Source organism: Haliotis rubra, unplaced genomic scaffold (genome assembly GCF_003918875.1).
Source record: "Haliotis rubra isolate DU_JTF1 unplaced genomic scaffold, ASM391887v1 Scf276, whole genome shotgun sequence".
Classification (NCBI taxonomy): domain Eukaryota; kingdom Metazoa; phylum Mollusca; class Gastropoda; order Lepetellida; family Haliotidae; genus Haliotis; species Haliotis rubra.
Genome location: NW_025766847.1, coordinates 218,286 through 235,110, shown reverse-complemented (window position 1 = coordinate 235,110; position 16,825 = coordinate 218,286). Strand labels below are relative to the sequence as shown.

At 37.7% G+C, this 16,825-nt stretch overlaps 1 protein-coding gene across 2 annotated transcripts; it reads left to right on the top strand.

The window, feature by feature from the left end:
- Positions 1-1,052: 1,052 nt before the first annotated feature.
- LOC124280898 (dual adapter for phosphotyrosine and 3-phosphotyrosine and 3-phosphoinositide-like) lies at positions 1,053-13,925 on the top strand. Of its 2 annotated transcripts, none has more exons than XM_046716878.1 (9): positions 1,053-1,122; positions 4,711-4,776; positions 6,956-7,075; positions 10,832-10,965; positions 11,350-11,474; positions 11,876-11,923; positions 12,365-12,516; positions 13,128-13,215; positions 13,518-13,925. In XM_046716878.1, the coding sequence occupies exons 2-9, from the start codon at positions 4,742-4,744 to the stop codon at positions 13,530-13,532; spliced, it is 717 nt and encodes a 238-aa protein (XP_046572834.1). In that variant the 5' UTR covers positions 1,053-1,122; positions 4,711-4,741; the 3' UTR covers positions 13,533-13,925. The 2 variants fall into 2 exon arrangements, with proteins under 2 accessions (XP_046572834.1, XP_046572835.1); XM_046716879.1 differs by having other exon boundaries at positions 1,073-1,116.
- Positions 13,926-16,825: the final 2,900 nt, after the last annotated feature.

Below are 16,825 nucleotides of genomic sequence, written 5' to 3'. Positions count from 1 at the left end.
TATAATGGTAGCTACGGCCCTGATTCTTTATAGAATCATGAAAGACTGTAGGAGATATTCTAAAATACAAACTGAAAAATGTTACTAAAAGGACATAAAAATGAACACCATTCATAAACATAAAAACATGTACGTAACTTTCCTGAATTATTTCTAAGAGTGGTCGATCGTTCCTCACACAGTCTAGTATTATGCACATTTATACAGTTAGTTATAGTTGAACGTGGCATGAAAACAGATTAAATTATACGATTTGTGTTGACCTGAAAATAGGAAATCGAGCGCGCACTGCTCCACAGGCAGGGTAACAATGCTGCAACGCTACGGCCATGCATACGTTATGTATTGAGTTAGGGGTTCATAATCGAATCACCATTAATATCTTTATAAATAATCGAATGTAATCTTTTGGTGTTTCCTCAGTGCATATTCATCTGAACTTGCATTACAATTTCCCCATTCTTCTGTGTAAACCGCCGTTCTATAACGGGGTTAGTCCTGTGTGGTGGGTGGTGGGGCCTAGTGGTTAAAGCGTGCCCCCGGTCGTCATGTTTGATTAAACACATGGGCACATTGTGTGAAGCCCATTTCTGGGGTCAAAAGCGCAGTGAAACCAACTCACTCACTCACCCTTGTGTTCGACGTCACACAACCCAAAATCCCTTTGAATCTCTCACTGTGTCTGGTGATTCCTGTCAAACAGAATCTCATGAGGGAACTCATGCTTAGATGAACATTGACCAGTGAACTCAAAGAAACAGGATTTGAGTGAAAACAACAACCCAAACCAAAACCTTATGTTCATTTAAAGTATTTATAATGAGGAAGTACATGCACCATTGCAGATCCAAATAGTCCGGAGCTCGACCATTCGGAGTACTGTCTTTTGCAAAATAGCTAGAAAACCAAGTACCTCAGAATTTTCACTAGTCTGGGCCTAGCTAAAAAGTTGCCGACTGTGTCCAACCAGGATGTATTAATGTTTTGGAAGGTGCTACTAGCAAGTTGACGGGTTTGCCTATAGTGGTATTCAACTTTTCTTCCCCTGTTATCTCCCTTAGAACACCAAGACACTCCGGAAAGATCAACACAGACTCAGAGACTAGGAGCGGAACAGTAAGGGTAAACAGATTGATTTCTTACAAGATCTTGTTTAGCTACTTCATTATGTGTGTATCTTACTCACGTTCTGTTGTCTATGTGGTCTTATTTTTGTCGCTTTTCGATGTGGTTTAGTGACTTCACTAAACTGTGGTACGTGACTGTCCGATTGCCTAAATGTGTCTCAGGGTGAGTCACGAACTTTCGCATTCATGAAAAAATGGAATCCCCATTTGACATGAGTGACCGTGACCCCTATGCAGCGATGCCTCTCGACATGTCCATGATTTAGTTCTGTATTCAATGCCATAGATATTGAATTGGTATGATTATCTACCTTAAGTAAGTGTAGTTTCAGTAAGTGTATTTTAAGAGCAGCACCAGTACATTTGTATATGTGTATCAAAACTTAAAGGAAGTGTTCCACTGACGTGCTTAAATTAAGTTCAACGTAGACATACTCATGGTACATTATTAATGACATTGTAGCCATTGCGTGTATATTACCTCAACTATTAAGCTATCAATTTTTATAAAATATGTACATTTGAATGGTACATTCTTTCAACAAGACTGTCGTTGTTTATACAAGATTTTCTGTTTCTTACTTATATAAAATATAAGAAATTTGGTGAATAGAGACCATTATATGATGCACGCAGATCTAGATATCCTGCTGTAATGTCAATCTCTCCTGCCCCATCTAGTCATCACAGTCGCTTTGCTTGATTTTAATCTTATATCCTTGTTCAGATATTATTTCTTCATGATTTGTAGCCAGTCATAGTCTGTATAACCTCAAGAGTGTGGTCGCCATTAGCTTGTAGAAGATATGTTAACAATCTTGTAACTATGTCAAAATATGTTATAGGTGAGGTGAAATTGGGTTTAACGTCGTGCTTGAGAATATTTCGCTCATATGATGACATGCATGCATGTGTATGTGTATGTGCAGCTGCTTGTACTAGCCCAGACTTAAGCTGGTTTTACAAAATATATTATAAGCTATGTCCATGATGTATAAGTAACCTTATGCCACCTTCTGTTTTATAATGTCAGAAGCTGCCATGAATTTGTTGTGTCTGGCATGGCATTGTCATCGTTGTCAGGCATAGTATTGTTGTCATTGTCAGGCATAGTATTCTCATCATTGTCAGAGATGGCATTGTCATTATTGTCAGGCATGGTATTGTCATTGTCAGGCATGGTATTGTCATTGTCAGGCATGGTATTGTCACACATGGTATTGGCATCATTGTCAGGCATGGTATTGTCAGTATTGTCAGGCATGGTATTGTCAGTATTGTCAGGCATGGTATTGTCATCATTGTCAGGCATGGTATTGTCATCATTGTCAGGCATGGTATTGTCATCATTGTCAGGCATGGTATTGTCAGTATTGTCAGGCATGGTATTGTCATCATTGTCAGGCATGGTATTGTCAGTATTGTCAGGCATGGTATTGTCATCATTGTCAGGCATGGTATTGTCTTCATTGTTACCACCATAGATCTAGTATAAACATTCTTTTGTGTGCTGCTTACACACCTGGGGAGTAACAGATGGTGTTAGATGAGGTTAGAACATTTGAAGTTTTACTGCTTTGACAGTAGCGATCCACTGGATGTAGATTTTCAACAGTGCTATATATATCATTGGGAAAAGCTCATGAGGCCTGTTAACATTTACCATCAATCAATTGTCGGATGGTTGTGATGTTCTTTGTTTAGCATGAGGAAGGAAATAGTGCTGTTGTACTTTTCAGTCTTGTTTAGGTACAGCAGAGTGGGAATTGTAACGTCTATCACATTAATTATTTAGAGCATTTACAATGTTAACTTGTGCTGTTATCCTGTTGTCCTGTTATGCTTTGTTTGATTTGTCCCGCCTTCAGTCCCATGTAGATTACAAGGACCCCCTTACCCCTTTCCCCAACTTGAGGGTTCCTTTAATACTTATAGGTTTCCTTGCATAGTTGTTTTATTTAAGATATGAATGCAGGGATTGGGATAGAGAACTTTGACAATGGGCCATTTTCAGGATCACTAGCCATTTTCTGAATTTAGAATAGGCCACTGCCCTTGTATCAATAGTAAACTTCAAAATTTTAATGGGACATTTTTTATTCTAATGTGCAAAATGGCCCATGGCCCCTGCCTTTCCCAATCCCTGTGAATGATATTATTTCAGGGACTATTTGTTAGACTAGTTTTGGAGAAGCAGACATATGTTAATTTGTGACAATAAATTTACATAACATTACATTACTTCTAAAGATATGAAAAATGCTACTTTTAAGTTAATGGTTATGTTGCCAACCCACTGACCAGGGACAAAATTTGGCACCAGTCAGAATTTCATTTCTGATTATGTTTTCCTTATTTGGGTTTCTGTGATTTCTGTTTGCTGACTTGGAAATGAAGGAGCATTGTGTTACAAAGATTAAAATAAGGAAGTGAATATTGAGATCAAGTGTTCCTGCTTTGCACCTGGACAATACAGCCATGTTCTCACAACAGCAGCAATCTAACTCAAGTATTAAACTTTATACAGCATTTTTATATTCTTACATTGTACAACATTTGTTTTGTCTAGAATACCAATATTTCAGCATGTCACAGGAACATAATTTGTCTGATAGTTATGAAAGTACCGGTACACAAACATTTTTCATTAATTATCATAGACAAGAAACACCTGTCTGCCAAAAAGGTGTATGCCTTCTGCCTTCTTTTTTCTGCAGATTTTAATGTTAATGTATGGGCCATTAACAGCAGATAATACAAGATATATACTGCATTGTTTACCCTGTCAGTGGAGAAATAACCAGTGTAGCGTTGGTAGTTGGTATTGCAGCTTCTTTGTATGCAGGTACAGTGGAATCTGTGGAATCCGTTTTTCTCCATAATCCGGACTACTATCTGAGTTACCGCAAAATTGTTCTTTATTTATCGTTAAGGCCTGCTTTATACTCCGGGCCCTCCTCAATTACGGATTGCAGACTAAAATAACAGTTTCGACAATCAACTTGCTATGAGAACAATGCTTTGTAATCCGGTCGCAGCTGACTAAAATAACTGTCCCGACAATCAACTTGCTATGAGAACAATGCTTTGCAATCCAGATGTAGCTGACTAAAATAGCAGCCCATTGCATAAACATCTCTGTTACTTCTGTTCACAATGGTTAATGACTGAAAACATTGTATTACATGGAACTTTACAGAGGCAGAAGCAGTTCACGTTAACAGACTTTTTCCAATGAAAGTATAAATAATATATTGAGTATAAAAAGAAAACAAAAAAAGAACTCAAGTTGCTGGTTGTCCTTAACAAAGGGAGGTAAATCATCTTGGCAGTGAACATGGTAACGGACAAAAGTTGTCAAATCCGGACTGCTTTACAATCTGGACAAATGAGTCGGTTCCAGGCCAGTCCGTAATAGACAGATTCCACTGTACATTTTGTATATATGTAGTCAGCAAGGTATTAAAGTGTATACAAGGTGGTATAGCGATGTGGCTGCTGTTTCACTCGTGTAACAGTAGGACTAGCTTAAACCAAGATGTATATCATCAAAAAAGATGATAGTGTGCTGGCTTTGTTTCAGGTATATTCAGTGGGACTGGCTTTAAGTCAACATGGGTCAGCGGATTGATGAGCTGGAGAAACTCAGGTAAGTCATCATGGTGACAAGTTTTTACATAAATCTTTTCTGGGGATATTTCACATATCAGAAGTTTTAGCCCTGTATTTAATGATGTACCGGGTGGGTAAGTATGCTGGGTGTATTGTAGCACTTTACTCAGTCAACAATATCTTAATCTGTTTCTATTTGGTTAAAACGTTGAATCTGTATGTTTATGAACCAGAGGTTAAGCATTACATTTCAGGGCTACTTATAGCCTCTACGTCAGGTGATGACTGTTCTTGACTCGTCATACCCGTGAAGATCCGGGTTAGAATATTGATCTTCAGTAACCCATGCTTGTCGTAAGAGGCGACTAATGGGATCGGGTGGTCAGCCTCGCTGACTTAGTTGACACATGTCATTGGTTCCCAATTGCGCAGATCGATGCTCATGCTGTTGATCACTGGATTGTTTGGTCCAGACTCGATTATTTACAGACCGCCGCCATATAGCTGGAATATTGCTGAGTGCGGCGTAAAACTAAACTCACTCACTCACTCTTGACTCATCATCACCTGATGTAGAGGCTATAAGTAGCCTTGAAATGTATATGTATCACAGAAGTTGTAATCTCAAATATTTCTCATGTAAGCATTGTCCAATAAACATGATAAATGATTAGTTTCATGATGGGGACTCAGGATGGCTACGATTAGTTAATTGCCTTTAAATTTCTCTAGTGTTCCAACATCTTAAGGTCAAAGGTTTATATAAATAAAATCGTCACTTTGTAACCAGATTTATCAGATTACAGAATGTTAACAAAAGATAACACTTCCTATTAGAAAGATAAGGGTCTGATCAAATTACACAACGATTATATATGCATTATGGAAGACTTGACACAAGGATATGTTAGGCAAGACAAGCTTGTCCCTGGGACTGGCCAGTTGCTACAACTGTGGGTGGAATGTTCATAATGCACAAATGTTAAATTTGATTTCTGCAGCCAAACTTTATTAGCAGCAGGTTCTGAATGCAGTCAGTAAAAGATTCCACCAACAGGCTAATAAATTCCATTTGCTTCAAATATATACATAGTTTGCAACATATAAACTATGTATAACACATTGAAATAGAAATAGAAGTTTGCCTAATTTTTCATGTTTAAATCTTGTATATGGTCTAGGGATCCCCAATCTGTGCTATACATGTATACATGTTATCCAATATATGTAGTTGTAATGAAACATTCTTTATAAGGTAATGTATTTGTTACAGAACACAGGCACTACTTAGTGATGCTACTTAGTGTAATGTTAAAAGATGTATTGTTTGATGAGTATACTAACATTGTCTATTGGGTTGTATTAATTTTTTTCTGTTTGTCAGCCATTTCTAGGTGCAATTACGAAAAAAAAGTAATATTGTATTTGCACTGATTTCCTGAATTTTGAAAAAATTCCAAGTCTGTTACTTCAGCTTTGGGGTTAGTCATCTGTTTCTTCAACAATCATAATGTAATAAGAAGTCTCTGTGTGGCCAAAATGTTCTCGTCAAATTTGCTGCAAGAATCCTGTAATCATGTGTTGACCCCAATTTGCCCTGATTATGTCTTTGTTGTCAGTTAAAAACTCGTCACCTACTTTTGTCAGTTAAAAACTCATCACCTACTTTTGTCAGTTAAAAACTCATCACCTACTTTTGTCAGTTAAAAACTCGTCACCTACTTTTTGTCAGTTAAAAACTTGTCACCTACTTTGTTTTCAACTTAACACAACATGTTTGAGAACTCATTACTTACTTTTTGTCAATTAAAAACTTCTCACCTACATTTGTCAATTGAGAACTCATCACTTACTTTTTGTCAGTTAAAACCTTGTCACCTACTTTTGTCAGTTAAAAACTTCTCACCTACATTTTGTCAGTTGAGAACCCATCACTTACTTTTTGTCAATTAAAACTTGTCACCTACATTTTGTCAGTTGAGAACTCATCACTTACTTTTTGTCAGTTAAAAACTTGTCACCTACTTTTTGTCAGTTAGAAACTCGTCACCTACATTTTGTCAGTTAGAAACTTGTCACCTACTTTGTTTTCAACTTAACACCACATGTTTTGTTGACAGATATAATGGTCAAATCGACTTGTATCACAAACCACAAAAACTTTGTCCCGTTGACTTTGCTTTTAACTTTAGAACACTGTTATTTCTGTATTGAAGCTGGTTCCATCCCAACCTCAATCGTCACACTGCTGAAAGTATGCTGATGCAGAATGCGAACAATGGTATCTACCTGCTCCGTGCAAGCTCCAAGGTTGGGGAGTATGCCATTTCAGTCAGGTGAGAAACGTGGCTACCTCTGTGAATGTATCTGTTGCTTTGTAAGAATGTTGTTGTGATAACCTGCACCGTATTGTGTTTTGTCTGACGTGTTATTTAATGGGTCCCAGGGGTTACAAGGTACCAAATCCCAGATAATGCTCAGCCTGTGTTACAAAAGTGGTAAGTTCTACAATCTGTCCTCAAGACTAATATTCACACGTCTTCAAGTATTTTTAACTCTGATACAACATGTTAGGACTGAAACCTGCTGCTATTATCACAATATTATCTTATTTATTTGAATATTGTGCTGTTGTCCAAGCTGGTATTGTATCAGTTTGCATGACGGGTGTATACTACTGTTCACTTAAAGTCAGTGATGTTTAGTGAGTGAGTGAGTTGGGTTTTACACTGCTTTTAGCAACATTCCAGCAATATCAAGGTGGGGGACACCAGAAATGGGCTTCACATATTATGCCCTTGTGGGGAATCGAACCTGGGCTTCAGCGTGACGAGTGAATGCTTTAACCACGAGGCTACCTCACCGCCCCGCATGTTTTGTGAGTTCACAAATCACAGGATGTACATTTCAGCATCACAAGTACTGAACAACGATCTTGTGGTACCAATTAGTAACTGTACTTGCCTCTGCAGCAGATCCTTCAGCTGCAATCATGGCTCGGCAAAGGATGCAGTGGTTATCCCCAGCAACCAGTGCTTGTCCATGTTGTTTTACGGACGACATGATGGTCAAGAGGTTGTGGTGTTTCTGGTTTGTTTGATGATGTATCTATTGTTCGCTCATCATGTCCAGCGGGGCGGTGGGGTAGCCTCGTGGTTAAAGCATTTGCTCGTCACGCCGAAGACCCGGGTTCGAATCCCCACATGGGTACAATGTGTGAAGCGAATTTCTGGTGTCCCCCGCCGTGATGTTGCTGGAATATTGCTAAAAGCGGTGTAAAACCAAACTCAGTCAGTCAGTCATCATGTCCAGCACTGGGTGGTCTGATCTAAACTCCTTACTTAAAGACAAAGTTCACACAGGTGGATATTGCCGAGTGCTATGTGAAACAACAAGCCAACTAATAACCAAAGGGCCAAAGTTTGAAGAGAATGCACTGCACTACATCAGGATTCCCAATAATGACTTGAAACCATATTGCAGTTATGTTAAGTTGTTTAGCTTGTTTTCCCTGGCATCTGTGATCTGTTGGTTAGTCCTTTTTTATATTGTATAGTTAACAAACTTTTGATTCACATTCTAGATTTACATCTAGATCTGTGATATTCTAGTTGTTTTTACTGTCCCTTGTTGACAGGTTTTTATAATCTAACTGTATGCATTATGAACGTATAACCCAATTTAATCACGATATGGCTGAAATACTGCAGATGACTTAAAATCATAACTCACTCACTCACTCTGACATCTGTATTCCCAAATTTTGCTAAACCCAAGTTTTACCATTGCTAATCTCTACATTTCCTCCTGACACTGTGACTTTGACTAGTGTAGAACATTTATATATGTGATGGGGGCTATTTGTCCATCTCAGGGAAAGCTTTTACTGGGATATATAGCTCTACCTTATTGTATGTGTAGATATATAGCTCTACCTTATTGTATGTGTAGATATATAGCTCTACCTTATTGTATGTGTAGATATATAGCCCTACCTTATTGTATGTGTAGATATATAGCCCTACCTTATTGTATGTGTAGATATATAGCTCTACCTTATTGTATGTGTAGATATGTAGCTCTACCTTATTGTATGTGTAGATATGTAGCTCTACCTTATTGTATGTGTAGATATATAGCTCTACCTTATTGTATGTGTAGATATATAGCTCTACCTTATTGTATGTGTAGATATGTAGCTCTACCTTATTGTATGTGTAGATATATAGCTCTACCTTATTGTATGTGTAGATATATAGCCTCTACCTTATTGTATGTGTAGATATATAGCTCTACCTTATTGTATGTGTAGATATGTAGCTCTACCTTATTGTATGTGTAGATATATAGCTCTACCTTATTGTATGTGTAGATATATAGCTCTACCTTGTTGTATGTGTAGATATATAGCTCTACCTTATTGTATGTGTAGATATGTAGCTCTACCTTATTGTATGTGTAGATATGTAGCTCTACCTTATTGTATGTGTAGATATATAGCTCTACCTTATTGTATGTGTAGATATATAGCTCTACCTTATTGTATGTGTAGATATGTAGCTCTACCTTATTGTATGTGTAGATATATAGCTCTACCTTATTGTATGTGTAGATATATAGCTCTACCTTGTTGTATGTGTAGATATATAGCTCTACCTTATTGTATGTGTAGATATGTAGCTCTACCTTATTGTATGTGTAGATATATAGCTCTACCTTATTGTATGTGTAGATATATAGCTCTACCTTATTGTATGTGTAGATATGTAGCTCTACCTTATTGTATGTGTAGATATGTAGCTCTACCTTATTGTATGTGTAGATATATAGCTCTACCTTATTGTATGTGTAACTTTGATTTATGTTGGTACTTTCTTTATGGGAGGTGATGTTGTTTTATTACTTGCAGCAGGTGGTATATCATTTCAGAAATACGAGAAATAACACCTATTTAAAACACTTTTTGTGTATCTCATATGGATTCACCTGTATTCATCAACTTCATAGATTTTTCTGGGGTGTAATATAAATTATGGATTACTTGTCCAGACTGAATGAGTTGTAGAGAGGGAGAGATAATCTTTGATTCTGAAGAGACCATTTCAAATGCACTGTATTACTCATTGACATTATAAGAGGGAAAAGGAACAATATGGTGTGATACTCAACAGATAGACTTCACTAAGGGCCGACTTGTCTTCAGAACTTGGGCCATCATGACCAATGGATGACTTTGTATCATATCTCAGAACAGGAGCACATTGATGTGTTAATCAGTCCATCCTGGATTCCACGGCAAATTTTTAAGAATTCCGCAGCAAATTGAAGTAAATACTGTATCCTGTTTTTCAAAATTCTGCAAAACATTCTTCTTATACCACCAACTTCTAGAATGCCACTAAAACAAGTCATTCTTCAGGCCAGACCAGCAGCGGTGGGGTAGCCTAGTGGTTAAAGAGTTTGCTCGTCACGCTGAAGGCCCGGGTTCGAGTCCCCACATGGGTACAATGTGTGATGCCCATGTCTGGTGTCCCCCGCCATGATATTGCTTGAATATTGCTAAAAGCGGCTTAAAACTAAACTCACTCACTCCGGCCAGACCAATTTTATTTCTTGTTTTACGAATTTTTGTCCTCAGAAAACCTAAAGGCAGGAGGGAAAAAAATAAAAATCACCAGTCAAAGTAACACCTATGTTTCATTTCGGTTGATAGTCAATCTTAATTCAACTTTCAAAATAAGTAAAATCCGTGGCAGAAATATGGCAAATTCTGCAGGTATTCTGCATGAAAATGCGTTTTCCGCGGACCATTAGTATTTCTGCATCAAAAGATGATTTCTGCGATTTATTCTGCAATCTCAGAATCCAGGAGGGACTGATTAATGGTTCATCTGACCTAACCATATTCAAAATTGCTAAAGTGCACATGTGCTTGTACTTCTAAGAAATTACTCAATTAAGCTTTGTATTGTACCCTTATTAAAAATATTAGAGAAATAGCCTAGACTTTTTGTGAACAGTTCAGTTTTGTGTATTGTTAAGTTGCTGTTTTAGCTGTGTGTGTAAGTGTTGCATGTGTTGCATGTATTCAGATGTGACCAGTCTGTGAAACACTTCAATCTCACATGGAATGGCACAGAGTTCAAGTTTGGCCACGGGACATTCAAGACAATAAAGGACCTGCTGTTTCACTTTGACAACAAACCCCTGATAGGGGGAGAGTCTGGTGGGTGTTAGGGCTTCATGGAGACCTCAGTTATTTAGTGTATTTAGTAATGAGATATCTACATTTTTACTGAACAACATGCCTAATCATTGCAACAACAACAACAACAACAACAACAATATTTTGATTATTTATAAGGTGCCAAATCCTTACTCATATCCATTCTTATTATCCCAGTCAGTGGATCAGTGTAAACTTCATCTTTATGCTCAGTACCCAACCCAAGGTGCCTGTGAGGCAAGCGCCTCATACCCTCAAAGTTTTGTACCAAATGCTTGACAACAACAGTTCCTACACTTTCAGATGAAGAAAACCTTCTTGATGAGTTGATGTTATTTTGGACAAGCATATCTTTCCGCTGACAGTGGATATTTCGGGTTGTAGGTCAGTTGGTGCTCCTGACTCAGCCGTACCCACGAGACATCGAGGAGCCCCAGATGTACGAATATGTCACCGTACATGCTGAACTCTCATCTGCCGATACCAATGATCGAAAGTCAGATTTCTCGGTAAGTTGGGCCCTTGCTCATGGATTTTCATAGGATTTTATTTCGTAGATCAGAGATATATAATTACAATGAAATGCATTGTACATAATGTTTTTAATAATCTTAGAGATAAGTAGCCTTGAATTATTATGTTTAGATATCAGTAGTTTTGTTTCGTGTAATGGCTATTAAATTTCTGTTTTTGTCATGTGATGATCTATAGCATTTTTTTACTGACTTTGTGATATTTACTGTTGCTGGTCAAAACAGCCATTGTCATTTTCCTTTTTTCTTCTAAATTTTGCATTTTAAAGGCTGACAGATCCATAAAGCAAGCAATAGTGTGACCATCTTCTCATGAAGCCTTGATATTGTACAGTTTGTATTATCTGTTTTGCCTTACACCTGTCTATCATTTGTAGATCAACTCAAAGGAAGGTTTCCTCACCAAGATAGGAGCTCACTTCAAGGTGCGGATATACGACATGACAAGGAAAAGTTCTTAACCTTTTGTTTTATGAATTTACAAGTGTAGCTTAAGTTTATTGATAATGAAATTCCAGTAAAAGATGTAAAACTTGTTTCGAAAGTCACAAATACCAGAGGATACAGTCAGATGACTAGCACATCAGATGTGCACCCACCAGTCAGTCTGAGGAATAGGGTTCAGAGCTCATTCCGGGTGGTATTGTAAGGGTTTCATGGTGTCCCTCTGTATACCTTTCAGAGAATCATGCATGAGTCTACAAGATAGTGACAAAAAATCCCTAATATTGTGTAACCAGATAAAAACTGTGGTGATTGGAACAAGTTAAAGTACTGACAATTTCTATTTTAAATATTCGTGCCTTAAATACAAGTACTAGAATTCTAAAAGTTATCAAAATTCAATATTCTTGTGTTTTTGTCAGACGTGGAGGACACGGTGGTTTGTACTGCAGAAACACGAGTTGAAGTATTACAAGCAGAATACAGACAAACACCCCATACGAACGCTTGACCTCAAGCATTGCACAGAATGTAGCCGTGATTTCTCCCACAAAGACAAGCAATATGTGTTCAGGTGAGCTTCATTCAGCCTACACATGTACATGTATTACTATCCTGTTATCATCAGGAACAGCTGACTGTTGAGTTGCCCCTATACAGCTGACATCTTACTGTTATAACTACTGAAAGATGGGGTGCACAGCTGGCCAAGTAAGTGAGTGAGTGAGTTTAGTTTTACGCCGCTTTTAGCAATATTCCAGCAATATCACGGCGGGGACACCAGAAATGGAGTAAGGAGCAAACACTTTAAGCTCTAGGCTACCTCACCTCCCCTGCAGCTGGCCTAGACCTCGAAGGTGTTGTAAATCCAAACTTCACTTTGGTCTTTACTCTCACATTTAACTGACAGACAGTTTGAACTTGAAAAGGAGTACTGTTGAGTGCAGTGATAAAACACAAACTCACTCACTTACTAAGAGATGCTTACTTTAACTATCCATGGATCAGCTCAAAGACCTATACGTTCAAGTGGAGGCTAGCAGAGGATGCCCACTGCATGTATTACAATGACATTCTTCCATTTTATACATATGCTTAGAAATCTTCTTAAGAAGAGGATTACTTGTGTTGACGAGTTTTGGTGATCTTCAGTCAGTACTTAAAGCTTCTTTTCTTGTTGTCCAGGTTGAAGTTTGACTGGCGGACATTCTACATTTATGCCACATCAGAGCAGGAGATGAACGAATGGATGAAAGTGATCAACTGGAGGCTTGTAAGTGTCTCTCTCTTGATGTAGTTCTGTACAATCCGCTCTATCTTTGAATGTATCCCTCGTCACTAGATGTAGTTCTGTACCATCACCTCCATCTTTGAATGTATCTCTTGTCCCTCGATGTAGCTCTGTACCATCACCTCTATCTTTGAATGTATCCCTCGTCATTAGATGTAGTTCTGTACCATCACCTCCATCTTTGAATGTGTCTCTTGTCTCTCGTTGTAGTTCTGTACCATCACCATCTTGTCCTTTGTTGATGATATGTTTTGTCTACATAACTAAATTGTTCTTGATTCCAGAAACCACGGACATGAGAGGTGCAGGTTTCAAGGAATGGCTGACTGCATGAGTGGACTTTGTTGTGAGACAGCATCGTCAGCTAGTCATCTGCTCATACAAGGGAGGGAGCTGCTGGTCAACTGTGACCTCTCCTTCACCTTGAAGCATGGTTGTGGGCTTTATGGCTATATATGTTACCATGGCGACACAAGTCTGCTACACTCCATTACCATGGTTCTGCAGCATACTGTATGTTTATTAGATTATGATAAATACCTGGATTTCATTCATCACCAAAGCTTTTGTTCCAGATGTGAAGTTCCCAGAGGTTGAAATTAACAACCAATCCAAATGCCCTTTCTTAACATTCATTTGTATGAGTGAGTCGTTGATAGATTAAACACAGTCAGAAGGCTGTTTATCCTGAACTTGTAGTTGGAGAGAATTTTTGCATGATTATCTGGACAAGGGAAGGGTAGTCCAAATACTTCAAGATGTTCCCAGATGTACCTCAGAACAAAGCAAGTCTATTATTGGCTTTTTACATCATGGAAGAACAGTTGTATATGGTTAAAAATTTATTGCATCCTGTTATTATAACTGATCCCGGAATCTGGCAGGAATTTGATCAAAGGTCTATATGATCATACAATGGAGATATAGTACACTGGATAACTGAGGTCAAGTGTCTGCAAGCTCTCAAAATATTAACTGTATTTTAGCTACACGATGGAACTTTATCCTGATGTTCTGACTCTTCCAGTTTGTATTGTTTGTAAGTAGATGCCTATATGATATGTACTGTGAGAGATTTGTATGTGACGATTGATAAGTTTAGAGTAAGGGAGTGTACGTGAAGTCAGCAGTTGATCACTGTCAGCCTGGATGTTTAAGACGGGCTTTGTCTCCCATCAACCTGACTGGCCTGCAATCTTTGCTTAATGAAGTCTGAAGACATACAGTAACAAGGTCTACAATCAACAAAGTGTGATATGTCTGCTAGATACACTGTTGGAAACTGTTTTTGTTGTTATCACTTTCACTGTCTTAACACTGCAATACACTGGTCAAACAGTCATCAGGAAACACTGGCTTACAACAAACGTTCACATCTTCCTTCAGGATATACTGGGTACAATGTGTGAATCCCATTTCTGGTGTCCCCCGCCGTGATGTTGCTGGAATATTGCTAAAAGCAGCGTAAAACCAAACTCACTCAGTCAGTCAGTCAGGATATGCATATGTGTAACATACTGCCTTAGCATATTGTATTACACATTGTATGTAACAATAGTATGTCATAATTCCTGACATACTCATATGATGTGATCTAAAATATTATGGCATATGTTACATTTTGATATACAGGTACTTGTTTGAAGTACATGATATATATCCTAACATGCAGTGATGATGTAAAATACAATTGATTCTTTATTTTATACTGTTGATGTATTTATGCACTGGTATGGTATATAGAATAATACTGTTATAACAATGTTATAGTATAATGGTATAATAGTGTTATGGTTTGCTCGTATAACACTCCTATGATATGCTGGTATAAACACTTTTATGATATACTATTGTATAACTGTTTTGGTATGCTGGTATAAAACTGTTGTGGTATGCTGGTATATCACTGCTATGATGTGCTGGTATAGCACTGTTATGGTATACTATAATATAACTGTTTTGGTATACTGGTACATCACTGCTATGATATGCTGGTACATCACTGCTGTGATATGCTGGTATAGCACTGTTATGGGGTACTGGTAACATAACCTTTTTGGTATACTGGTACAACACTGTTGTGGTATACTGGTATATCACTGCTATGATATGCTATTATGTAAGTGTTTTGGTATACTGGTACATCACTGCTATGATATGCTGGTATAACACTGTTATGGTACGCTGGTATAACACTGTTATGATATACTATTATATAACTGTTTGGGTATACTGGTATAACACTGTTTGGGTATACTGGTACGTCACTGCTATGATATGCTGGTATAACACTGTTATGGTATGCTGGTATAAAACTTATGGTATGCTGGTATAAAACTGTTATGGTATGCTGGTATAAAACTGTCATGGTATACTATAATATAACTGTTTTGGTATACTGGTACATCACTGCTATGATATGCTGGTATAGCACTGGTTATATAATTGTTTTAGTATACTGGTATAACATTGTTATGGTATACTCGTATATCACTTGTATTTTATGCTGATATGATATTGTTAGGATAATGTAATGTAATAGTTAATTAGACTGTATCATATTCTAAGGTACGCCATGACTTTATTGCTAGTAATGTCCTTTTGACTCTATATAAACATGTTTATGTAGCTAAATATGTTATGTAACATGGTATACCAGATCACCGCAGTATATCAGATCAACATAGTTATGATGTAGTGCTATCATGTTTAAACAGAGTGCTACATAGTAATCGTGTGCCAAGGGACTGTATACTCTAAACTGCTGTAGCTGTGCGTATGGGAGTATACATGTGTAAGTTTGCATGTTGCATGTGCATGAGGTGTGTATGTGATGGTGAGTGTGTATGTAATGGTGTGTGTGTATGTGATGGTGAGTGTGTATGTAATGGTGTGTGTGTATGTGATGGTGAGTGTGTATGTAATGGTGTGTGTGTATGTGACGGTGAGTGTGTATGTAATGGTGTGTGTATGTGATGGTAAGTGTGTATGTAATGGTGTGTGTGTATGTGATGGTGAGTGTGTATGTGACGGTGAGTGTGTATGTAATGGTGTGTGTGTATGTGACGGTGAGTGTGTATGTAATGGTGTGTGTGTATGTGACGGTGAGTGTGTATGTAATGGTGTGTGTGTATGTGATGGTGAGTATGTATGTAATGGTGTGTGTGTATGTGATGGTGAGTGTGTATGTAATGGTGTGTGTGTATATGATCATAATGCAGAAAACTGAGTATGTATGTGCTGGCGAGCATGCTTGTAATCTTGAGCGTGTATGTGACGGTGTTCTAAGCAGGCTGAGGAGAATCCAGCAATAAACCTCTACTTCTACAGCTGATAAAGCAGATGCTGATGGCACTGACCAGTGCTGCTATTTGTTGTAGGCAAAGAGATCAGATTTCATGTTCTTAACACTTAACAGATATGGGTAAATAATTGTGTTATATAATTTATACTTTTAGTTGCTATATCACTCCAGATACTTTTTTCCCATGAAGAATAAGCATTCTTTTCTACAGAAAAAAAAGAACATTTAAATGTAAAATGGTGTATACTTTATCTTGTAAAATGGTGTACACTGATACATTGTGTCCTT